The following is a 25,768-nucleotide window of genomic DNA, read 5'->3' as shown; positions in this document are numbered from 1 at the left end:
CTCGCTCATTTTTCCTGATTGGGTGTCATATGAAAGGGCAGAAACTCAACTTTCTAGAAATGTGAATTTTTCTTCGAAATTCAGATACCGCCCGCCAAATGTCTTTTTGGTTTCCTTCCTTCAAATTGCTTTTAATCACTGATGCGTGAAATATGCATTATCTGAGTAGCATCAACTGAAAGAGGAGACTCTAAGCTTTCCAAATATGTATCATTCATTAATTATAGTTGTGATTAAGTTATGATAGAACATCGATACTTCTCGGTTTCGTTTTTTCTGGGACGCACTGTATAGCAGCAAGGTGGCATTCCTTTCAGATATATACACTAAAATTATATCAAAATATCTTGCATGTTTTGATACAAGTAGAAGGATATCAGACTAAATTGAACTTACTAATTTCATTCAAATAATTTCAATTTAGCTACCAATACTGTTCATGATCTTAACTCCAAATCTTCTGTGCTTCCGTAGATCAATCAAGTCGGTCCAATCCTTTCAAAGTTCTTCTACGCATTCAATTTTCATTTGTAGAACTGGAAGGCGATGCCTGATTGTGCTTCAGTACCATCAGGGAAAGTGTGCCTTCAGACTATAAAGTTAAGCTGCAGCCAATGCATGATCGTTCTCCACAGGCTTAGAATACCATTGTTCCAAAGCTCACACATACAAACTGAAGTCAATGCGTTTCGATGTGTAAAAGTTCTGCCCGGATCCAACTTTCCGCACCCAGACCCCATCCTGAAAGTAGTCCTGGTTTGTCCAATTTTCCATCTGTTCACTTTGATAGGGTCCATAGATATCGGCGTCATCTTTGTTCTCCCATTTGTACTCCCAGTAGACTTTGTCGGGGTCCATTTCATCCTTGCCAGTGCCACTAGATTCATCTATGTAGAAGAGAGAGAGAGAAGACACAATAAGAATCTTTGTGTATGTGTCTGTAAGTGTGTGTGTGTGTGTGCATGTAAGGATTAAAGGGGAATTCCACCCTGCATGATAAGTTTGTTTTAAAGGTAAAGACCAGTATTGGAAACGCCTCAATTAAAAAAATGAAATGGAAGCTCTTATTACCAATCATGTGAAAGAATATGTTTTGAATAATACATGATGATAAAAATGTTGACGGGAAACCGCCTACTAATTGATATATTTGGTAAATTAGTGTATCTCTTGCCTGTTGAGAGATACAAATGCACGTGTCATGCACGTGTGTGTAGTCCCATATACATCTTTCTGTGTACAGTGATTCTAACTTTATGAAGACTTGGCCAAATTTCTTATCATTTTGATGATTCCAGAACCTTGCAGTACATCTATGCTAGATGATCAACCTTTTCTGATCAATTTCACAATGTTTCTTTCACAATGCAATCGCATGACCATAACTGGTCTTTAGCTTTAATCTTAGGAGGAAAATGAGAAAAACAGATCAGTGAAAATTTGAGAGAAATCGGACAATAAATAAGATTTCTTTTCATGAATTACTTCAAATCTGTGAGACAAATTGACAATGCAGTCTCTAAACATGATGTCGCCCCCTCACATTTTATCCTTTGTTGAATGCAAGAAATGTAATAGAATTCCATTTTGATCAAAAGACTATATTTTCTCTGTGCCTATCTCGATCATATATCACAAATAACTTGTTCTTCCATGCACCCCCATATGAGATAGGTCTACTATTCCATTAACATTCAGAGGAATGGAGAATTTGGGTCATTCTGTCATTCAGATCAGTGGTGAATTGTGAGGGGATGACATCACATTCTGACCACATTGCTGATTTGTCTCGCAGGTTCCATGGTTTTCATGATTTTGACAGATTCATAACTTTCTTATTTTTTGTCCGATTTTTTCACAAACTTTCACTGAAGTGTTTCTCAAATGTTTTTGCTTCTATCAAAACCAATTTAATATCAGTGTGGAATTCCCCTTTAAAGGTAATACAAAGTTTTGGGTAATTTTGAAAATGGGGTGGACAGTAATTCTTTACAATTTTGATATATTTCGATGCCCTTGTGGATATATTATGAGCACTAAAAAAATTAGCCCCTAAAACACTTCTGCTTTCGAGAAAAATTGAATATAAAAATCGTGATAAATTTAAAATAGCGCCTACGGCCGTACAGTGGTAGCTGCGACCATGAAAATCTCAGAATATGTAGTTGTGACATATATTTCCATACAGGAATAGCTAATCGGTTGATTTAAGTCAAGAAACATTGATTTATAGATTATTAATATATTGACCTTGAGGGGGAGCTATACAACATAAAAAGTTTATTATTTACAATTTCATAACTTTAGACTCGATTTCAACCGCGACAACGATCACTGAATATTGTAGGATCGCATATGCTTCCAATATGTTCATTTGAACCAAATTTATGACCCCATTCCAAAACTTTGTATTACCTTTAACCTTTGTTTCACATAAATAAAAAGGCTAATAATGATCGATTTTCAGAAAAATTCAAAGTTCACCCAGACCTCAACATAATTATGTTCTTCTCCTTGTAAAGACCTGTCACATTGAACATTTTCCCAAGACATTGTGGTCTATTTTGTTTTCAACTGGTTGGTACAATGATTGTATATGATTTAAAATGTGCAGTCGACCACCTGAAGACAAAGAACACTACACTACACTATATATTTCATCTGCTGTATACAATGTAGGCCTATGCCTCTTAAGTTTTTTGCAAAAGTCCACCCATCCCCCGGCCCCCCCCCCCCCCCCACTCAGAGAACGGAGGGATACCATGCGTGTTCCCAAAATGTCCGGCTCGTAGTACACAAAAATCTGGCCCGTATTGACTTTACACACCGGACTTAGGGGGGTGTTTTCAAAAGGAGGGAACATGCCTGCGCGTACCCTAAATAACACTGAGTAGAGGGGGGCGGGACACATCCCCACCCTTTCCCACATGTACATGTACAATGTATGCCTACCCTAATAAGTACAACGTCAGAAATATTCTAATGCTGCCTTAGTCAACCTTTTGTGCATCTCTTGAAGCCCCACTGCACTACTTTTAGCTAAGTACTTGCACCCTCTATATAGCAAACAATGCCTTATCAGTGCCTGTTGGTCCCCCATGATCCCCCTTTTCTTAATTGAGAGCTGATTTGATGAGATAACCACCTGTCAGTGACCTTGCAGGGAGGTCTCATCCCCCCTGGCCAAATTAGTGAAGACAGGCTTTAAAGGTAAATTCCACCTTAATAGCTTTTTTTTATTGCTCTAAAAGAAAGAAAAAATCAGAGAAGCACCTTGGTGAAAGTTTAAATGAAAATGTACAAACGATGCAAAAGTAATGATTTGTATGATTTTGTTCAAATTTGAAATCACTAAACATATGGGAGTTGGCTGAAATAGTAATGCCTCTGTAATGTACAGTAGTGCTGGACAACTCTGCCATTTGCTCAACAAGCAAAATGACTGTAATGTCAATTTCTATACCTCGGAGGGTCTTTTCTTTTTATAGAAACTATGGTAACCCGGCCCCCCCCCCCCCCCACTCAGGTTTCAAAATGACCGCATGCGTGTTGCCAAAATGTCCTTTTCGTAACAAAAGAAAAAGGTCGAGCCGTATTGACTTTACACACCGGACTTTTGCTGAAAAGGGGGGGTGCGGAAAAAGGCTCGTATACAAAAGAAAAAGGTCGAGCCGTATTGACTTTACACACCGGACTTTTGCTGAAAAGGGGGGGTCGGTTGGAACACGCATATGCGTACCCTAAATAACACTGAGTGGGGGGGCCGGGTATGGTAATTAGCTACAGAGCTGCATATAAAAGCCTGTGAGTCTTAAAACTAAAAGCTAATCCTGGTGTTTGGCAACACCTGTTACTGGGTAAACACTCAAACGTTGTCATATACTGTATGCCCATGAGATCCCCCTCTTATGTGTCTTTAATGGGATGATGAATGAACAATGAATGAGACAGATTAAATGGGACATCCGACCTGACAATTTATATGTTTTACTTTTTTTTTGAATAATCGAGAGAAATAGACAAAATACCATAAATTATAAGAAGTCCAATAACTGGATCTATTGAGCAGGTAAGCTTTTCATGGGGGGGGGGGGGGGGGGGGGGGGGGGGGGGGGGGGAGATATCTAGTACAATAGAAATGGAAAGCTGCTCACAAGGGCAATCACAGAGTTATCAATTTGCATTTGATCAAACAATATTTCAAACTTCCCTATCCTTTCTTCAATTTTCCTGAAAATCACATATTTAGAAATATCAAAGTGAACTTGATGCCACAGCCGATTCTTCAAATAAAGAGCACACAGGGGTTTGACCCTACCTTGTTTATTTGTGTTTGTTGTGAGTTTCTTCTTGTCAACATCCTCTGCGAACATGTCAAACTCTGCATCCTTCTTGGCAGCTTGTGCTTCCTCATCCTGTGTGAGTTTGTGCTGGATCTTCTCATATGTGTATTGATACATATCAAACTGTCCCCTAGCCACTAGCTCGTCAACCAGGTCCGTTAGTTTGAGCATGTCAGCCTTGCTCTCAGCCGTAACCTCACTGCTAGAGTCTGAATCCTTCTTTGCTTTCCTCTGCGCGGCTGATCCTGTCTTTCTCTTGCCACCACCCAACCTTTGCATCGCCTTGGTGACACTCTCCCCCTCCTTCATGAATCCCAACATCTCCCGCATCACTTCTAGCTCTGGCCTGACCACTTTGGCATCTCCCTCATCCTCATCATCTGCCTCATCACCCTTTTCCGCCTGTTTTTTCATGGCGTTCTCCTCCTCCAGCCTCTCCCAGTCAATGTTCTCCAGCCACTCGTCATGGACGTCATCATCCTTCTTCTCGTGGTAGTTGCCATCCTTGTCAAAGTAACCTTCAGACATTTCCTGCTTGAGATTAAAGGGGGTTATCTTGATGTCATCATCCGATTCTGCAGTGCCATCATCATCATCTTCAGCCCCTGTGGAAGAAGAAAGTGACAGACAGCAAATTAGTGCAATGATTTTTCTAGAACTGGCCATCATTTCAAGACATTCAAAATTGCCAATAAATTTGTATATAAGCTTGATTTACAGAACTGTACCTGGTATACCAATACTCTTTGGCCCGAATGTACAAACAAAGTTTATCTACATCCATGGTTTAAACCTCCACAAACTTATATGTGCATGTCCTCATGTCCAGTGGCTAATAATACGTATGATTATACACTTATTTACACTTATTTTAGGCTAAATAACAAAAATAATGTGTTTCTCGTCAGGATTTTTAAAAAAGGAGGCGGCAGGGCATTACTATTCACTATTTTTTCCAATATGGCTGCCATGCTAATAATAGCTGGCCAAGCCTATTTATTCACAGGCATTATAATGATGCAATGTAAAACAAACAAAATGATTTGTATCACTTTAGAAGTTATTTACACAAAAAGCATATCACAGGCTTTTTCATGAGGGGGGGGGGGGCTTTTTTTTCTTCTGAATAATAACTACCGGTAGTAAAAAAAAAAGTAGGCGGCGGCCAAAAAGGAGGTGGGCGGGGACAGTAGGGGTTTTAACCATGCTTTAGATAATGCTTTAAATTAACCTCCTTTGTGAATTTGGTCCTTTTAAATGGCAAATAATGATCAGTGATTGTAATTAAGAACAAACTATTAAACAGCCATTTCATTTGTTAACAGAAAATTGAATTAATAACACCCACAGCTGAGCCCATTGATTTAAAGTTTAGTCTATCACAGAACAGTAATGTCTCCCAAGGGTTGGAAGTACGTTAACAAACAAAAAAAGTACAATTTCAAATCTTGCTCACCCTCTATTTCTTCCTCATTCATCCGATATGTAGCTGTCTCATCAACCTTATCCTCTTCATCACTGTCAAGCGAGTGCTTCTCTTTGAAGGTTTTGATCCTCTTGGTCTCTGGCAAACCAGCATCCCCTATTCCATCCCCTTGTTCCTCCTGTTTTGCAAATGAAACATTTCTTTTCATCTTCTCGGCCATGGTGTTTGTCTGCAACCTAGGCACAGAGGGAAGAACAAAAAAACAAAATTTTGAAATACAATTTCATGAATTTCAATCCCAGATTATGCACCCTTACATGAACAAAGTAAGAAAAGACCAAAAGAGAATACACATTACACAGGCAAAACCTGTATTGCATTTTGAAACACAAACTGCACCTTTTTTTTAAATATAATAAAGACTGCAACAAAAATATTAAACTATTGTATCCTAGTGTATACCTGGCTTCAGTGAACATTTAATAAACTTTCTTTAAACATTATAAAATCTAGATATACAGTATTTCATCACGGGCAAAATGCTGCTGCATGTTAGAGTTACATATGTATGCTTCTCTCAAAACTAATAACAAATGTACCGGTATCAAAGAATGTTTCTGTGCAAAATTACCCAGGGATATGTATTGTTCAGTTCTTATCAACTGTGCAACTTTCAAAAAAGATTCACACATATTTCAGGTAAAAAGCCAGATTTCCTGTGTTACTTGAATTGTTTTTTTTCACAAATCAAATATAATTTATGTTTTATGAGTCCACTCGAAAGAAGAATCCACTAGCAAACCAGAGGTAGTTTGCAAAGTTTGTATGATGCTAGAATGGGTGATTATGAACACATTTTAGTTTTTTTTTAATGTCATCACTCTTCATGCAGGGGTATGGGCCCCAATTAAAGGGGAAGTCCACCTTGATATTAACTGGATAATTTATAAAAGTAGAACAATGAGAGAAACAAATTATTGAAAGTTTGAGCAATATCTGATTAAAAATAGAAAAGTTATGAAATTTCTAAGTTGTCATCAGTAAACAAATTGGCAACAATGGGATACTACTTGCTCTCTGCCTTTTGCATGAGTTTTGAGATTTGGAGATTTTTTAATTTTATTAATAACTTTTTTATTTTGTTGGACTCGACGATCGCGATCTCCTGAATCCAATCCAAGAGTAAAACTAATATTAAGACCTCACCAAGGTCCCAGTCAAGACCAGACATGCATCACTAGAGGTGGAATTCGGTGAAGCAAGACGTAGAGTAGTGGCTCCGGTCTGCGGCCGATCGGCGGGAACTGCCGATTCTATTTTTATTGAAATACTCACAGAATACTTCAATACCCTCAATAAAGAGTCCATATACTTACTTATTAAATAGAAGTCACAAATAACCTAACTGACCCACAGCATGGTCAGCATTGACCACGTTTCGAAATGCTTCGAGTTCCCCGGTTTGCGGGCACGCATTACCGGTTTGCGGCACGCGTACGTCACAAAGCTTTATGCGCTACGTCACGATGAAAGCATGTACCAAATTACTACGGGTAACCCAAATTCTCATGTTTATCTGTTGCTACGGTAAATTTGTCAAGTTTTAAACAATTTCACCTTTTCCTCGAATGGATCATCCCATACGGGGGTACGTAGACTTCTACTACTAGAAACTATCGGGTCATAGCGGGTACACACATCAGCACACATACCATCATACACGATCCCGCATGTTATGTGTGTATTAACATCCCCCGCCGCAAACCAGAAAAACACGTAATTACGTGCCGGTTTGCGGCCACCCCATGCAACTGGCCATGCGGTGGCACAATCAAAATATCTGCGATAGGAGACAGACCACAGCCATCATACTTCCACAAAAACATCAAATTTCACCTCCAATCGGACAAATATCGGACAAATAGAGCTACAATATTGATCTAGTCATGCCTCGATCTCTTAACTTAAAAGTTAGCACCTGCTGGAATTTTCATCGGCGACTGGTGCCGTAGATTTCCGACATCGCTGACGGATACTCCGTACCGACAGGAGCACCTGCTACGGACGTTTTCGGCAAAGCAGAACTTACCGTGGAATCCACGGTAGGTTTCAATGATTATTATCGAGTCATATTCATTTTATTTTTAAAACAAATACCCTGGCCGCAAACCGGGCGATGCCGCAAACCGGAGACTCTACTCTAGTCTAAGCGGAACATGTCCCCGAACTAAATAGAAAGATTAGAACGAGACGTGTGCTCGTGGCCCTTTTATCGAGACACTCCATGTATATATACACCTGCACAGTACCTACATCAGTACGAGAATACACCCGACGGTGGACTGTACTTATAGCGAAGAAGAAGAAGTATTGACCGATGTTTCGGTCTAGCCACTCCAGAAAAGCATGGAGTCTTAGAGAGTCAATGCTAAATAATGCGTAGACCTATTGACCTCTAGGCTCTAGCACTCCACTACGTGTTAATAGGCATGCATTTGAATACATTAATAGTCGATACACTCATAACACACAAATGCACACAACACAACCATGATCGGCAAGTTTGACAGTGCCAGTGGACTCGGTCACTCACAATTTTAAATTATTCTTTTTAACAATCGCAAAGTTAAAAAAATTGTATTTTATTTTTATTTAGGTGTCATCAATTGTCACTAAAGTACTGATTTCAAGTGAAATCAGTTGAGTTTTGTACAGTGGTGTTTGAAATGTTGAGAATCAATGCAATGGCACAGCTTTATATACAGCCAGGATAGTAATGCAGCTAAGTATGTGTGACCTAGCCACACGAGTAACGCTATTTACAATGCATGGGACCGTTGTGTAATTATTAGTATTATTTATTTGGCTCAGCATCGGATTTCACTGTTAGAGTAACCATTTCTCTCTGTAAATTCTGCAACGAAATCTAAACATATTATCAAATAATAGCTCAAGTAGTCAAATGGAAAATATGGCATTTAATGATGAGAGATTTTAATTCCTTACCGTGTATAAAACAGGAAAGAGGATATTTTTTCTTAAGTTTTGCTTGGAAAAAGACTAACTTTAACAATTTGAGCTCGTGCATGAATATCATCCATAAATGTTATATCAGGTTGTTTTTTTCTTCCACAATTGATGTTAGATCACTTTTAAGAAACAAATTATTTGTTGTATTACTAAGGGTATATTTTCTAATTCTTGTATAAATCTAGGTCTACTTTTTGTAATTTTATTTAATAAAATTGAAATAAAGTTTCTAGAGATCAGAGTCTATATCGCGCGCTGGTTTTCAAAATGAGGACCGTGGTACCATTTATCGTCTGCTAGCGCTAGCTAACCAAGATCAGCAAATTTAATCCAGTACCCTAGCCTAAGTTACTCGAACAACTGAAAAACTCAGAAGTAAGGTGGTTCCTCGACGAAATTTTTTGATAGATCTATAGTTTGCAGAGGGTGGAGTGATATTGCAGAACTTGAGAGAGGACTTAGAGCGGATTTCTTGTAAGTTGTAGTGTACAGTAGACTTAGGGCAGTTAGGCTATAGAAGTCTAAGTAGGCCTAGCCTAGATCTATTGTGTTTTACCACCAGGTTGACTTTGTAGTTGATCATCCTTTTCCATGTTGAGTAGTAGAGGGGTGGGTTCGAGACGAGTCGAGGCTATGCCTATGGAGGTCTGGAAGATCATACTTCCTCACTGTCTCTTGAAGGACCAGTATTGAGGGTGTATGCGTTTTGAGGGCATCTAGATCTAGGAATGTTCTGAATTCAAAACGGCTGTGATCAAGCTTGATGAGTTGACCTAAAAGCAAGAGCCTGCCAAGGTCAATTTGCACTGAAACTGGCAGGAGGTTGGTGAGCAGGTAGACAATCTCATCAGCAGCAGACTTCGGCACCCTTAATATCTGTTTGGAGATGTGGTTGGGCCCTGTCTAGTTTCAGCAGCATTGATTTTGAGAACTTGTGTACGAGCCATGTAGCATTCTCGGGATGCAGAAGGTTTTCCACAGATGGGAAACCAGTGTAGGGATGAGACCACCAGCCTTGGCCTTGTTTTTGTTTTTGTTTTTGTCACTAAATTTTCTCTCACTTGCTTGTAGATCTAAGCGGGTGAGGCCCCATGGCCATGCACCCATGCCCCCCCCCAAAAAAAAAAACCTTCCCATGGCCTTGCAGTTCATGGGGGGGGGGGGGGGGCTAGACTCTAGGGGTAGGCTATAATAGGGTCTACATGTATGTATAATTATTATCGTAGGCCTATTGAAGACATGTTCTAACTTCTATTCCCTTCCCTTCAATGCTGCTTTGACTTTGTGTAAATAGTCTAGAGTCTAGATTTTCTAGACCTAGACCTAGAGTAGGGAGGTTGGTGAGCATTTTGTTTGATTTTGTAATTGTTTTATTTGATATTTTAACCGTGAGATGAAGATTATTAAAATTAAAGGGCACATAGGCCCCCCCCCCCCCCAATATGCTTCCTGTATTAAATATACTAGTCTTGTCTATGTCCTTTTTTCAACCAACATCTGATTATATGTAGAACTTTGTAGGAATTATGAATATACACTGTTGCTCATATAGTCATAACGAGGGAATATTTTTTTTTTACCCCAATTTTGGGAATTATTTTGACAATGATGTATTCCTAATAGATCTAGATCTAGTAGTCTATACATTCTCAGATTTTATTGAATAATAATTTGCCAGCGTTTGTTTTGTGAAACGCCCCCCTGATCTGTCTTTTACAAAAATCAAAGATCACTTGAAGTTGAACTTTGAAGATCAAGCTGTAACAATGGACGGTTCCGGACGTAGAGTTAGTCTTGATGGCATTGCTGAATCACACCAATGGACTTCATCGGATGACGTTCTTTCTGAGGATGAAAGTAGCTGCAGCACCATGGTGACAGATTCAGTAGATTCTGATGCTACCCCATCACCCTTCCTACTTGGAGGTTTGCAATTGTAAGTAACTGGGTTGTATATGATTCGAGTTATTTGTGTTTTCCAGAGATGCCAACCAGTACGATTAAATCATATTTAGTACGATAATAAGAGTGAAATACGATCTTAAAATCTAAAAATACGATTTTTCATCTTCTTTTTTTAACCCATAAAAACAGCGGAATCGCACAATAACATGTACAAGTAACCAGAGGCACCAACAAAAAAGGGCACTTTCTGGGAAAAAAGGGCACCTACAAAGGGAAATCTCAAAGCGAAAATAAACAATTTTTAGACATTGGTATATACCCCTGAAATTTGATTACATTATCAGGGATGATTTCAATATTTGTTTCTCTTTATACATCGTATAAAATATTGCTTTTTAAAGCATCATACCTTGCAGTTGGGTGTGATCAGTGGCGTAGACAGGTTCGTACACCTGGGGGGGGGGGGATGACTCAGGGGCGGATCTAGCTTTTTGCTAAGGGGGGGGGTTGACCAAAATAATGACGATGCGGAGCATCGTCCACGAGCCGCGAAGCGGCGAGCCGATTTTTTTTTTGGGTGTTTATTTGAACCCCGTAAGTGATGTTTTCCTGGCATCTATTAACACAATGGAGACCATAAAAAGCAGTGCATGATAACGTCTTTTTAAATCAAGTAACAGTTAAATACATAGTTATATCCAGAGTTATCATATGTGTTTGGTTAAGTTACCAGATGAGTTGAATATCTTCTCACAATATTTGCACTTGAAAGGGTTTCTCTCCAGCGTGCGTTCTTTTTTCTTTCTTTTTTTTTTCTTTTTTTCCCCCCTTTTTTTGTTTGTTTGTTTTTTGGGCCGCCCAAGGGGGGGGTTTAAACCCCCTAAACCCCCCCCCCCCCGTAGATCCGCGCCTGTTTAATCTTGTGGTTATCTTGTGGTTTGGAAACCACAAGATAACCACAAAATACTTGTAAGATTTTCTTTTTTTTACCGTCTGAATTGGCTTTCACCGTGTGAATGCGGCTAATAACAATAAACACAATTTATGATGAGGATTATTATCATCATCATAATTATTATTATTATTATTATAATTGTTATCATTATTATTATTACTATTATTATCATCATTATGACTTATTAAGTAAGCAAATATCATTCCCCAAAACCTGGGGGGGGGATGATTGTACATGCCACCCCCCCCCCCCCCCACCTTGTGAGGTGGGGGGATGCATCCCCCTCATCCCCCCCCGTTGTCTACGCCCCTGGGTGTGATGGTCGAAAAAATCATTTGCGAGCGAGGAAAAATATAAGATTTGTGAGGTCACAGTGCGAAAACTACATCTTATAAAGAGGAAAAAATCAATCCTCATCGGGTTATAAATAAGCACATTTTCATAACAGCAAACTGAAAAGACCTTTGATAAGTAACATAATTATAACATCTATAAATGTGAGCGAGCGTAGCGAGCGAGCTTTGGAAGATATTGCTCTTAGTCGCTTGAAATTAGGGGCACGTTTAATGATGAGAGGAAAGGGGGACACTTATCGAAGGGATAAGACACTTATTAGAAAATAAAAGGAGCACGTGTCAAAGTACAAAGGGTTATTATCAGAGGTGAAAATGGAGCACTCACCAGGGATGAAAAGGCACTTATGAGAATGGAAATTGGGCATTTGTCGACGGAAAAGAGGCAACCATGAGATTTTGATAGGGGAATTTATGAAAAAGGGATAGTTTCCTCATAAGAAAGGAAAAGGGGCACGTATCGTTGTTAAAAAAGGTTAATTATCAGAGGTGAAAAGGGGCACTTATCGCACCTGAAAAGGGGCAAACACCATATATGAAAGAGGCACTTATGAGAATGAAAAAGCGGCACTAATAATAAAGGGAAATTTGCATTTGTTGAAAGAAAAGGAGCACCGATATTTTGATAGGGGCATTTATTGGAGGTGAAAGGGGGCTTTTATGAAAAGCGGAAATTATGAAGGAAAAAGAGCTTTTATTAGGAAGGCAAAGGGGCCCGTGTCAAAATAAAAGGGGGTGTTATTAGAGATGAAAAGAGCACTTATCAGGAGGAAAAGGGGGCACTTGTCAAAATAAAACGATTGTCTCTCAGAATTGAATAGGGTCATTTACCAGACATGAAAAGGAGCACTAGTAGGAGAATGAAAAAGGACTATTTTCATAGGTGAAAAGGGGTATTTATGAAAAGGCGAAGGGCTCTTTGTTAAATGGGGGCACTTATCATAAGGAAAAGGGGCACTCATTAGAAAGGAAAGGGGGCACATGTGAAAATATAAGGTGCGCTTATCCGAGTTAAAAAGAGGTAGTTATTAAAAGGGAAAGGGGCACTTCTTACAAAGGAAAAGGGGCAATTGTCAAAGTAAAAGGGGCACCTCTAAGATTTGAATAGGGCAATTATCAGAGGTGAAGGAGGCGCTTAACAAAATTGAAAAGGGGCGCTTCTCGTTTCCGAAAAGAGGCACTTACTAGAGATTAAAAAGGGCACTTATGAGAATGGAAAATAGACACTTATTGCAAAGGAAACTGGGAACTTGTCTGGGAAAAGAGGTACGTGTCAAAATAAAAGGGGCACATATCAGAGGTGGAAAGGAGAGGGGGCACTTTTAAGAATTAACAGGGGCACATATCAAAGTAATAGGGGCACTTTTTATGTAAAAAGGGGCGCTTCTTACAAAGTTAAAGGGGCACTTTTGGGGTACTTGAAAAAGTGGGGGGGGGCACTGTGCCCCCCGGGTCCGCCGCCTCTGCAAGTAACCCCCCCCCCCCCCGCAACGCCAACAAAAACTTTGCTCTACAATTTTCTCATTAAATTTTAATGAAAGAGCAAACAAAAATCAGAAATTTTACTGGCCAACAAAAACTTTGCTTTACAATTTTCTCATTAAATTTTAATGAAAGAGCAAAAAAAAATCAGAAATTTTACTGGCCCGGGGCCGACGAGCCAGTGGTAGTACTGCCGGACTTTCGTGAAATCTGATTTTTCTCTCCAAAATCTGATTTTTTAGGATACTCAGTCTGTTTTTTGTGTCAAGAGGTTGGCATCTCTGGTTTTCTAGCTCCATCAAGATTCTTTGATAAAACGTATTTACTAGTGGAATCTTTTACATAATTTTTTAATCTGAGTAAATTTGAATCAGCACTCGGAAACGATTCACAGGGAACCCTTTCAAACAGTTTAGTGGTCATAATGCAGATCAGTCAACATTGGTACTGAGGCATGTAATGGAAGCGTGAAATTTGTAGCTTCTAAATCCGGCAAATTTTTCTTTGTACATGTATGCTTTTCAAACAGATGAATAAATCATCTAGTTTGCTTGAATGTTGCAATCTTGGCATTCTAAAGGGGGGGGGGGGATGATAACCATTTTATATTACAGATTGAACTGATGATACATGTGGTATGGAATCCTCCTGATGTAGGCTACTATGTTATACAAGCGACCCCTGGTATACGAAATAACAGCAGCATTTCTGGCTTACCTCTTTACATATCATTTATGAAATCTCTGCTTTTCCAACATTAATCTTACAGCTTAAAAAGAACAGAGCGCGGAAGATGGGGCGAGTCAGAATACACTCTACGTGCGGAATCTGGTAAGATCTGCATTTGCGATATGTTCAATCAGATTTTGATATATGCACCATTGAAATTACACACCCATGTCACTAAATTTATTACCGATTACAGGGGCGGATCTAGCTTTTTGGCAAGGGGGGGTTGACCCAGTGGCGGACCCAGGATTTTCCCAAAATCGCGCTGTTTTACTTTTTTCTTCTTCACTTGGCCGCCCAAGGGGGAGGGGGGGGGGGTAAACCGCCGAAACATCCCCGCCCCCCCCCCACACACACACACACACACCTCCTAGATTCGCCACTGGATTATGTCGCCGGGGTCTCTTTCGAATTTATAACAAAATATAAAGGTTTCTTTAAGAAATACATGCATGGCTTATTTCTGTAAAAAAAAAAAATCTGTGGTACATGTGAATAACTCCTCATTTTTATGTATTATGATGTAGTGGCTGCGACTTCCGTTAATATTACATGTATGTGATCTCTTTAGTATATATCTCAGTCATACAATGTAGTACAATGTTAATTCAAGTTTGTATATTTCCAAGTACCATGTTATTGTTTTAAAATATTTTTTGTCATGCTTTATACATGTTGTTTGAATGGAGATGTGGAATTCAAATTCAATTCAATTCTCTTTCTCTCTTTTGCCCTCTATTTCTCTTGTTCTTGAAGACGATTCAGAAAGCACAGACTGTTCGGAGTCTATCTTAGACCCAACGAAAAGGTAATCTCTTTGTTTCATGATCGAGATACTGCAAGATATTACAAGTTTTGTTTTAATCTATTTTTTTAGCAGCAGTCACCTGCTTTCAGCAGAGGGGATTGTTCATAATCATATGATTATAACAAGTCACAATTGTTCTCTAGAACTGCAATCTTTCGATGGCGTTGCAAATTTACCTCTCCATAGGGCTCGAAGATGTGTCAATAATGTTAGCCAAAATCCCTCATCGCGTCGGGTCTTTTCGGTGTTTTTTTCTCTCCGCGGAAATACGAAATTAAAAAATATTTGTTTATCCAATAGGTTGAAAGGGCTCACTATCAAAGAAACGGAGCACGCTCCTGCCAGCAACCAAAGAATGACAGATGACGCCGGAAGCGACAGTCCTGTCATTTATGTTGTTTCTTATCCGACATCAGACAGTCGGCATCACTGTCCATCACCCAAGATACATCAAACTGGTGAAAACGAAGGCAAGGTCGATGAAGAGAACTCTCCCTTGGTCATTAGCAATCTCCCGGGAGTCGCCAAAGATCATCTAGCTTCCCAAAGCCATGATGTGCTCAGTTCCGATTTAACATCAGGACAATATAGTATCAGAAGAAACTTTTGTCGACAGATTGACGACTCGGGTTCAGAAAAGAATTCTGGAGGTGGAAGAGATACTATGGAAGACATCCCTTCACACCCTTGCAGCTCTGACATCACCAATGTCCTAATTGCAGGAGGTTCTTACAGCAACAAAGTTTCTGGAGTACAAGACCCATGCAGATCTCATGATAGCTTCGAATACCAGTCAGCCCCAAGCCCTGAGAAGATGAGGAAGATATCAGATGAATCGGAACGGGGTGTTTATTCGTCTGAAACCAATGTGACACAAGTTGATGGGAGCGCCTGCATGTTTTCAGATTCAAGTCCAGTACAATCTCCACCAGATCATTTGCTGCTTCCACGGACTCTTAGCAGGGAAACTGGCAACAGTGCAGAAGAAATCAGTACTAAGGTGCAGCAACGCGTCGAGTCCAATTTTGTCGCAGCTGATCATCAGAAGACTTGCGAGTCTGATGATATACCATTCGATGAATGCCACGATAGAAAAGTCTCATGTACAGAAAGTCACAGTTCCAACCGTCAATTACAACTGGAGACGAGTCCTATCACCCAACTATCCACATCAGCAGAGGTCAGCGCTAGCGGTACCGTGCAACCAGAGCATGGATCAGGAACTGTAGATGACTTGAAGTTTAATGAACCAATTATTTCAGTGGAGACTGAGCAGAAGGAGATGAGAAACCCAATAGATGAGAATGACGCAGTTGTGACCAAACCTTATCCGAACAGAATTTCAAATTTTAGTCCAGTGGAGGCGGAGGAAAACCAGGAAAATAGTCGTACAGAGTCGGGACATGGTGTAGAAAATACAGGAAGTTTAGAACACTCCACTGATGAGGGCCTATTATCAAGTAAAAGAAATACGAATACGACAGTCAGTGTAAAGGCGGCTAAAGGACAAGGCAGGTCTGGCTATAAGGTTGCCAAAAGAGGGAGGCGGAAAAAGAGATGTTCGCAAACCGATCGAAGTCATGACGAAGTTACGACCAGAAGTCAGCGACTGAATGCTGGAATTCATCGTAGTGACACATTAGTAAGTGCCAATATTTTTCTTGTCACGATAGATTTATACATTTTTGCTTTTTTTCTCTATCAACTTGTTTTGGATGTCCTTGGGCAAAATGCCTTTGCTAAAAACAAAGGATTTTTCTAGTCTGAAATACTGCTCTAATTTATAATAATCTGTTGTATTTAATCTGTTTCTGTTTGAGTGGAAATAAATTTTGAATTAAAAAATTGAATTCACTGAGTTGACATTACCTGATTTGCAATTGATTTCAACGGTAAACTATATTTTATATCGACCTACAGTTTCAGAATACTTTAAATATCATAGTCTATCACCATGCTCTGTTTTGTAATGATATTCATGATGGAAGTTAGTAATTATTTACTCTTACGCGCGTGTGATTTTATCAACAGATTCACGAACGCGTTTTTATACTACATGAAAAGTTGGCTAAAGTGAAATCAGGGCAAGACAAACTAACAAAATCTCTCTCCAAGCCGAAGAAAGTCATCAAAGGTTGGATATTGTGTTATTTTCAAATATGGTTATCAGTGGCGGATCCAGGGGGGTAAAAAGGGGGCACGTGCCCCCCCGGCCAAAAAAAATATGTTAAAATCAGCCCTAAATTCGCCCTAAATGTACTGAAAACAGGGGCGTGCCCCCCCCCTTCCCCCGGCCCAAAAAGAATTCTAATTTTTGTTATTAAAAAAAAATTAAAAAAAATATATATATGCCAATAGCTGACCTAAAATGGTGACCCCCCCCCCCCCCCCCCCGCTTATTCAGCCGCTGGCTGAGTCGTTGCGATTTTTTGGGGACTAAAATATATATATATATATATATATATGTTCTCTTTCCCACCGTGTGCCCCCCCCCCCCCCCGGCAAGAAATTCCTGGATCCGCCCCTGGTTATAACATGTATTTGTACGTACATGACAATAATGCAGGCTGTTATTCAACAGATATATGAAATTATTTAACCCATGGATTTTGCACATCTACAGTCAATATTTTGTGTTATATTATTTTTCTGTATCTCATTGGAGTATCCTTTATTTGGTATCTTTGAAAATTGGGAGGGGAGGAGTTCTTTCCAACTATGTTTTTTGTTGATCGTGTGGGTTACTAAAATAAAATAGAATAATTGAGTCGCAGATGCATGCACGAGAATGTAAGTATATAGCCTAGCTAGGCTAACCACGAGGTCATTTATCATACATCTGCGAGCGTCAACATTTCATACGTCGGGTGTCTTCTTGAATCTTGATGGGTCCTGTGGGTGTTTCACAAAGATCCTAAGTCGAACTTAAGTCTAAGTTGGACTTAAATATTATGAAGAGCCATTTGTAGCCTTAAAATAAAACATTCAAAAGCGAAAATTCAAGTATTTTAGATCAAGAACATAAAATCTCCTTAATAAAAAAAAAAATATATGAATGATTTGAATCAACATTCTATGCCTTTTAAACGAACTTAGAGTTAAGGTCGACTTAGGACCTTTGTGAAACACCCCCCTGGTGTTACATTTGCAGATGCGGCTGAGGTGGGCCAGCAGCTGAGTACCATCCAGACCAACCTACGCCAGATTGCTGCTGACATGAAGGAAGCCAAGAGTGACCTTGAACGCTCTCTCTTTGACCTGCGTTTCGTCTACAGTCAGAAAAAGCGCAAAAACTACGTCGAACAGGAACTGAACAGTGTCCTGGAGATCCAGCAGACTCTGTGGACACAACTCAAGGTTCATCGAGAAATCGCCTCCCGGTTGCAAGAGATCATCCGGAGACACACGGAGGAGATGAAAGAGACGAGAAGAAAGCGAGCAAAGCATACGATGGGGAAGAGGAGAGATAGAGAGGAATCTGCGAGGCTGGGTCCTAGTGATGAAAGTGCGGGGGATACCTGTGATAATGTAAGTTCTATTTATTCGTATCTACTTATGTTACCCACATTTTAAATATTATTGCACATGGAAGCTTTGTTAAAATGATGTACAATACAATGGAAGAAACTGGACAAATGTAATCAACTTTGGCGATTCTTGTGAAAATAATTGTACACATCTGTTCAAATGATAATAGAGAACAATCAGAAAAATCATCCAAATCTCATCATGCTTGCGATCTCGTTGAATTTTATTTCCAAAGTTTGACATTGAACATATCGTCCTTGTTTTCACGAAGTGACGGTAGTGAGGAAAATCGTATCAGCATATTTATTTTTGTTTGTTTTATTTGTTCGCAATAAATCTAAATGGTTACTAGGAAGCTGATAAATGGTTTCTCAGTATAAGAGATCATTTTGCAAATACCATTTAACTTAGCTACATATATCACTAACATGTGTGATATTTGAAAAAAGTTGTTAATATACTTGCATATTTACACACAGATTTAAAGCAACTACTGCTCATCCAGTCGATGTAGTAAAGAAACGCTTGATGTCATCGTCATGACATTGATGAATTAGTTACTTGGATATTTTTTTCTTCAGATAACATGTCCACATCTCATGAAGATCAAGTATACATGATGGACAGCTAGAGATAGAGTCAACCGCCCATCATGTACTTTTTACGAGTCTGAATATAAAGTATTATATATCTTAATGTTGCGAAATCTAGCACAAAATATTGAGAGAAAAAAACTCTTCACTAGAAAGTTAAACTCCAATAGCAGGAAAAAGACGATAATGCGGAACAGTTGTGAAAGCTGTTTTTTTTTTTAAACAGTGGTGTTGTAGATTCTTCGTATTCAATTTTCTTGGATATTTCTACTCAAATATATAGGTTACTGACATAGCATCTGGATGCACAACAAAAGAAAGCATCCCTGCAGATAAGCAGAATGCCCTTCTTCAACAACTGTTGGAAACTCTTGACGAGTGTGAAGGCAATCTCTTAGTCAAGTTCATGTCCGTGCTGCAAAGCAAGGGGTCTGACCAGCTAAAACCATCTGTTCTGAAGAAAGCGCCACTGGTTGCATCAAGTGTAGGATATTCAGAAGAAAGAAGAGGAGCTACAATGAAGAGCATGAGCTTGACCACTTCATCATTAGGTGAAAGAGACCTCACAGCGGACAGCAGCTGTGGACTTGTTAGAACGCGTGGAAAGATAGAAGAAGGGCAGACAGGGGAGATTTATGGAGATAGACACGACTTGTCGACAGAATCATCTTCCCTCAAGCAGGGTAGATCAGGGTCAAACAATCAATTTACTCTTGACCTAGTTATGGATGAGAAAGAGATAGTACCTGATGACATTGAGTATTCCTCTTCAGGAGATGGCGGTGCAGGAGAATTGTCGTCTAGTAGTGAGGATGAGATGTCAGTAGTGCCTGATTCCTCTGATCAATTCCAAGAAGCCATTGCCAGCAAAGAACCTTTGTCGAAAGGTTGCATTGGCAAAATGAAGCAGATACAAGTAACTCCTGTTGGACAAGTTGTTCCTGAAGTGGTTCAAGTCAGTGAAGATGTTAACAATTCGTTTACCAACGTTCAGTCATCGGTGTCCATAAATAATTCTTCAACGAGTGCTGTTGAGGTAGGAAGCTTGCATTCCATTCAGAAGACTGCACAGGCATCATCGGCGCAGATTTGCGACGGTGTTGCTTCTTTAGGGCAGAAAACCGCACCTTTTCATACTCCTTGGAAAGTTTGGGTGAGCAATAACCAAAGAGTCGGCTCAAAGGCGGCTGAAAAAGAAATCCAGCAAGTTCCGTCATCTCACTTATTCGGAAGTGCAACGTCATCTGTGGGGCTGCCAAGGGCATATGCCAACATTCATGGTGGAGAGATAGCGTTGCCGTATGCAAAGCCTATGGCGAAAACGCAGTTCCAATTGATCACCATTCCCAAGTCCGTACCATCAGGAAGCACCCAAATATCGTCTGGTTCCCATCCACAAACACCAGTACCAGTACCTGCAGAAGTCAGGCTGACACCTCTTGCTGGACAGAGAATGCCTGGTCCTGTTAAAATAGTATCACAGAAAGGAGTTTCCAGAAAGCAGAATACGACAAGAAATATATCCGCTGTACCTGAAAATTCTCTCCAGTGCGAGCAAAATCGCAACAAACGCTCCAACCAAGTTGACATTGGCGCTTCAAGTCCAGCTCTCAGGTCACAATACATAGAGAGAGTGAGGATCCAGGAATATACTGCAGCAGTTTCGCATGGTTCACCCGACATCTCCCGCAAGGAAAGACCATTAGCTTGTAATGCGAAAACTCGACCAGAAGAATCGAAAGTAGAGAAGTGGTCTTCACTCAATGGACCTTCTAATCAGAGAGATGCTCCAAGACAGCAACCTGATCAGATGCCGTGTATTCCAGATATGAAGTTATACAGCAAGGTGTGCTATTGATCATTGTGGTACATGTATATTGATGCATATATCATTTTAAACATTAGTGAAAACTGGTATACATATGACAAGCAGTATAATTGCAAATATTACTTTGAATGATGTTAGAATTTAACATTTTGAGTGCGTATAGTCATGTCGGAGAAAGAAAATCACGTGAATTTGAAGACTTGTATTTTATATATACGTTAATTAAGATCATGGAGATTATAAGGATTTCTGTAAGAATCTCAAATTGCATCATTAGTATTTGGTATACACTGTACTCCGTGCAGCTCCAAAACAACTAGATTTATTCACATGTATATGTATGTATATTGCACACGGAGAACAATCAAACCCCAAAGTACAATAACATCCCGATCTTGATTGTTTTGAAAAGAATGATAATGTACGTTATAAAAATAAATACAGGAACGGAAGGCGGTTGTTCCCTATATGACGTCATAGTTTTCAACACTCGACCTTTGCACGTTAGTGTTTATAATCCTGACTTGCTATTCAGTATCATGATCCCTCTCTCGTGCTTTCTCTTAGGTTCGTCTGGTAGATGAGAATGAGCTCATACCGTATACTGAAGTTCTGCCTAAGGAAATGTGGACAACGGACGATATCGCCTTGGTTGAATTGCCTCAAGAATTCTTCGATGGAATAGACTCGTGGTAAAAATCCAATATGCTCATGTTTATCCAATCTCTCCCTGCTGCATGATCATGAAGTGGAAACTACTCTCATTCAAATACCTACAGTACATGTCCATGACTATAGTTAGGTGTGTGTTTTGTATACCAATGGATTTTGTTTCAAACTAAGTCTATTTTTCACAAGTGCTAGCAATCCACTGCATGCTTTTGTGATTGCAATTAAACCATTGACATCTGAAACTCACTTTTGTTGATGCATGTGGTGAAATAATGAACCCAATGCAGTCAGTCATGTGACAAAACGTGTGCGTAAAGAAACCTATTCTGATCAATTCTGATATACGTGACATCGAAACCCTTTACAAATGTGTATACTTGATTCGAAGAGTGTTGAGAAGCTTACTGTAAAAGGACAAACTCTCGCCTGCAAAATCTGGTCAATTATGCGAGTGGTCCAAATTCACGAAAGTTTTATGCTGCGAAATAATTTTTTTCAATTCGCGAGAGTTTCTTGCCGCCAAATCCTCATCGGTAGGCGTGCCGATGTTTACGGTTTGGGTTTTACATAGTATTATGTACATGCATTGTTGAATTTGGCTAATTGATGACTCAAGTATCCTTACTTCTAATTTCAGCTTCGATTATTTTAACTTGATAATGTTAATTATTTATGATGTACCGTAATAATCGAGTTTCTCGCGAGTGGAGGACTGTACTCTTTAAATAGTCTTTTTTGTCGGTTCGTTAATAATGTCTTGCTGTAATAGCCTTCACTTTAGTGTACCCAAGCTGTTGAATGTGAGTTTCATTAGTTACATCATACACTGTAAATATGAATGTATGGGTGCACATGTCATGTGCCGTTTCCAACCCATTCTGTTGTGGTCTGGTCATTGATCAGGCCCTGTGACTGAACGGAGAAAGATATGTGTATTTTTTTTTTGAGGGGGAGGGGCGGACTCTTTAATTGCTGTGCATTATTCTGTGCCTTTGTAGTTGGTGAGCATTTAGGTTGTCCAGCGAATTATATATGTCGCCTAGCTGACAAACCATTCAAAATGACTTTAGATATCTCCTCTTGATTGTAATGCAGTTTCATTAACTCTTGTTAAATTTTGTTGGGGCATTGCTGTATATTGCTTAACAGAACTTTAAATAAAAATGTTTATCTTCGCTTCTGATATTACCTAGTACTTATGCCTTATAACAATCATAACAATACATTAAATAAATGTTTTGGTTTCATATACCTTGAAATTGCCTTTCTTAAACATTAAAATTTAGATTTATTTCAAATTTGCTACTTGTGGACGGGGTTAGTATTAAAGTAGAGTTGTAGTGGGGACATGGGCGTAGATTTGTTATTGATATCTATTGTTCAGGGATGGGAAATTATCTATTCATTCGTCAGTCCCCCTTAACAATAGGTATTAAGTAACGATCTAAGCCCATGGTGGGAGGGGGAGGTGAATGTCAAAGTGAAAAATACTCTGCAAGCAAGCAAGCTCGCACACACCGCACGTGCCAACGCCCACATTACTCTGATCCTGCCGATACACAGACACAAACAAGCGCTTCACATTATTTGTGTAATTAAAAAGGAGACTAAGAGAGAGAGAGAACGATGGAGTTTGATACAATGTAATAACAGAGGCAAGGGTGTCGATTTGTATCCGAGGTTGGGGGGGATGATAGGTGCCAAAATATTTTCGGCAATGGATCAAAGCAATCAAGAGGTAGAAGCGTGTGGCAAGTTGCACCCCCCCCCCCCCAAGCGCGTAGCCAGGATTTCATTCTAGGGGGCGGTAGTGAGCACGCGAAGCGCGGTCCCTAGGGGGTTGCGTGCAGGGAGGGGGAGTCCCCCCCCCCCCGCGAAGCGCGGAAGCTCTGATGTTTCATTAGATGATTAAAGAAAGAAGACGATCACCATTCTCGACTCTTAATCCTTGTTTGAATTAAGTTCCCCTTCCTCCGCGCGTAGCGCGGAAGCTCTGACGTTTCATTAGATTATTAAAGACAGAAGACGATTCGATGTACCATTCTCAACTCTTAATCCTTGCTTGAATCAAAGTTCCCCTTCCTCCGCGCATAGGGCGGAAGCTCTGACGTTACATCAGATTATTATAGAAAGAAGACGATTCGATGTACCATTTTCGACTCTTAATTTTTAATGTTTGAATCAAGTTCCCCTTCTGACGTTTCATTAGATTATTAAAGAAAGAAGACGATCCTATGTACCATTCTCGTTTCTGAATTCATTTTCGCCCATTCCTGCGCGAAGCGCGGAAGTTTTAAAATTAGAGAAAAAAGACGATTTGTTGTATCGTGTCCTTCATGAATTCAGTTTCTCCCCTACCGCGCGAAGCGCGGAAGCTTTGACGTTTCACTAAATTATAAGAGAAAGAAGACGATTCGTTGGACCATTCTCGACTCTTAATCCTTGTTTGAATCGAGTTCCCCTTCCTCCGCGCGTAGCGCGGAAGCTCTGACGTTTCATCAGATTATTAAAGAAAGAAGACGATTCGATGTACCATTCTCGACTCTTAATCCTTAATGTTTGAATCAAATTCCCCCTTCCCCCCCTCTGATGTTTCATTAGATGATTAAAGAAAGAAGACGATCCTATGTACCATTCTCGACTCTTAATCCGTGTCTGAATTCATTTTCGCCCATTCTTGCGCGAAGCGCGGAAGCTTTCACATCAGTGAAAGAAGACGATTTGCTGTATCGTGTCCTTCATGAACTCAGTTTCCCCCCTACCGCGCGAAGCGCGGAAGCTTTAACGTTTCAATAAATTATTACTCTTAATCCTTGTCTGTATTCATTTTCGCCCATTCCGCGCTTAGCGCGGAAGCTTTCACGTTTCATTAAATTATTCGTAAAAGAAGACGCTTCGTTGTATCGTGTACTTTGACGTTTCATTTGATTATTACGCTTAATCCACGTCTGAATTCAGTTTCCCCACTGAAAATAATTTGTGTGACAAATAAGTTGTGACATAATAATATTTCTCCAAAAATGAAAAATCTTTTAGGAAATATCAGGAAATAAAATGAGTGAAAAAAACAAAAATAAAGATACAATGACGTGAATTTTAAAAAGGGTGAACGGAAACAACATAACAACTAGAGAACTATTTTATAAGTCATACTAATATCCGAAAATCTTTCTCCTTGTCTCTGATCTCATCACGAAATCGTCACAGAGTTCATCTATGTTTACACTGTCCAGGATTGTCTGATGTGCATTGCAGATTGCTATTTTTGCGCTTCGCGCTTAACATTTAGCTCGTTGCTCTTTGACGCTGCGTCTTTGCATTTGGCGCACTGCATTTCTATGATGCTGTTGATTGAACAAATTGAATAAATTCATCAAGTCCTGATGAAACCGTAATAACTATGAGCGAGAATTCAATTTATTCTTGTCTCATATACGGTTGTCTTATTTACTTCGTATAAAAAGAGATAGCAAAATGTGCATATTGATGGTCATCTTGCGAGTAATAACCATTAACTACTCTCATCGGGCTCTCATCCTTAATTTTTCTCTTCATTTTTTTTTTTTTTTTTTTTTTTGATGGTGAATTATTGGGGGGATTGTACAGGCCATCCCCCCACCTGAAATATTGGGGGGGATATATCCCCCCATCCCCCCCCCCGGGATCGACACCCATGGGATTGATTTGGAGAGAAAGATAAGAGAATGGAGAGTTTGAGCGATATATAGCGTGACAGCTACGAACAAAAAACACCGCCCCCCCCCCCCCCAAAAAAAAAAAAAAAAAAAAAAAAAAAAAAAACGAGAGAGAACGAGAGAGAACGAGAGAAAAAGGAGCAGACAATGAAACATTTTAGAAAGTTCAGACAGGAATTAAGAGTCGAGAACGGTACAACGAATCGTCTTCTTTCTCTAATAATTTAATGAAACATCAAAGCTTTCGCGCGCTTTGTAAGTGATTTGCGTCCTTACTGCATGTTTGAAAATATAGATGCTTATTTGTTTAAATTAAATCAATATAGAGAATCAATTTTCAAATGAAATTTTCAAATCAAAAGCTTTTGCGCGAAAGGGAAGGGGAACTCCCCCTCCCCCAGGGAGCGCGCTTCGCCCGCTC

The 25,768-nt window shown here is 39.7% G+C and overlaps 2 protein-coding genes across 2 annotated transcripts; one reads left to right on the top strand and one right to left on the bottom strand.

Moving 5' to 3' along the window:
• Positions 1–213: 213 nt before the first annotated feature.
• On the bottom strand, positions 214–8,853 carry LOC576688 (CD2 antigen cytoplasmic tail-binding protein 2 homolog). The gene is made up of 4 exons (XM_030991657.1): positions 8,776–8,853; positions 5,800–6,005; positions 4,319–4,948; positions 214–887 (listed from the first exon to the last, which is right to left on the bottom strand). The coding sequence occupies exons 2-4, from the start codon at positions 5,987–5,989 to the stop codon at positions 661–663; spliced, it is 1,047 nt and encodes a 348-aa protein (XP_030847517.1). The 5' UTR covers positions 5,990–6,005; positions 8,776–8,853; the 3' UTR covers positions 214–660.
• A 1,712-nt stretch (positions 8,854–10,565) lies between these two features.
• LOC105438402 lies at positions 10,566–22,854 on the top strand. The gene is made up of 8 exons (XM_030991021.1): positions 10,566–10,735; positions 14,264–14,325; positions 14,980–15,031; positions 15,332–16,673; positions 17,063–17,165; positions 18,183–18,559; positions 19,436–20,998; positions 21,548–22,854. The coding sequence occupies exons 1-8, from the start codon at positions 10,566–10,568 to the stop codon at positions 21,674–21,676; spliced, it is 3,798 nt and encodes a 1,265-aa protein (XP_030846881.1). The 3' UTR covers positions 21,677–22,854.
• Positions 22,855–25,768: the final 2,914 nt, after the last annotated feature.

The sequence above is a fragment of the Strongylocentrotus purpuratus genome, unplaced genomic scaffold, assembly GCF_000002235.5.
Source record: "Strongylocentrotus purpuratus isolate Spur 01 unplaced genomic scaffold, Spur_5.0 spur5_scaffold_2, whole genome shotgun sequence".
Taxonomy (NCBI): Eukaryota; Metazoa; Echinodermata; class Echinoidea; order Camarodonta; family Strongylocentrotidae; genus Strongylocentrotus; species Strongylocentrotus purpuratus.
The sequence above is the reverse complement of the archived record's forward strand: the minus strand, read 5'-3'. Positions and strand labels throughout refer to the sequence as shown.

What these genes read in the sequence shown, in the direction of transcription:
- LOC576688 (XM_030991657.1), bottom strand. Translation starts at nt 5,989, where the DNA reads ATGGCCGAGAAGATGAAAAGAAATGTTTCATTTGCAAAACAGGAGGAA. An exon ending in GAATGAGGAAGAAATAGAGG is followed by an intron (nt 4,949 to 5,799) that starts GTGAGCAAGATT and finishes CTTCTTCCACAG; the next exon opens with GGGCTGAAGATGATGATGAT. An exon ending in AACAAACACAAATAAACAAG is followed by an intron (nt 888 to 4,318) that starts GTAGGGTCAAAC and finishes TCTTCTACATAG; the next exon opens with ATGAATCTAGTGGCACTGGC.
- LOC105438402 (XM_030991021.1), top strand. Translation starts at nt 10,566, where the DNA reads ATGGACGGTTCCGGACGTAGAGTTAGTCTTGATGGCATTGCTGAATCA. An exon ending in ATCTTAGACCCAACGAAAAG is followed by an intron (nt 15,032 to 15,331) that starts GTAATCTCTTTG and finishes TTTATCCAATAG; the next exon opens with GTTGAAAGGGCTCACTATCA. An exon ending in ATATGAAGTTATACAGCAAG is followed by an intron (nt 20,999 to 21,547) that starts GTGTGCTATTGA and finishes GCTTTCTCTTAG; the next exon opens with GTTCGTCTGGTAGATGAGAA.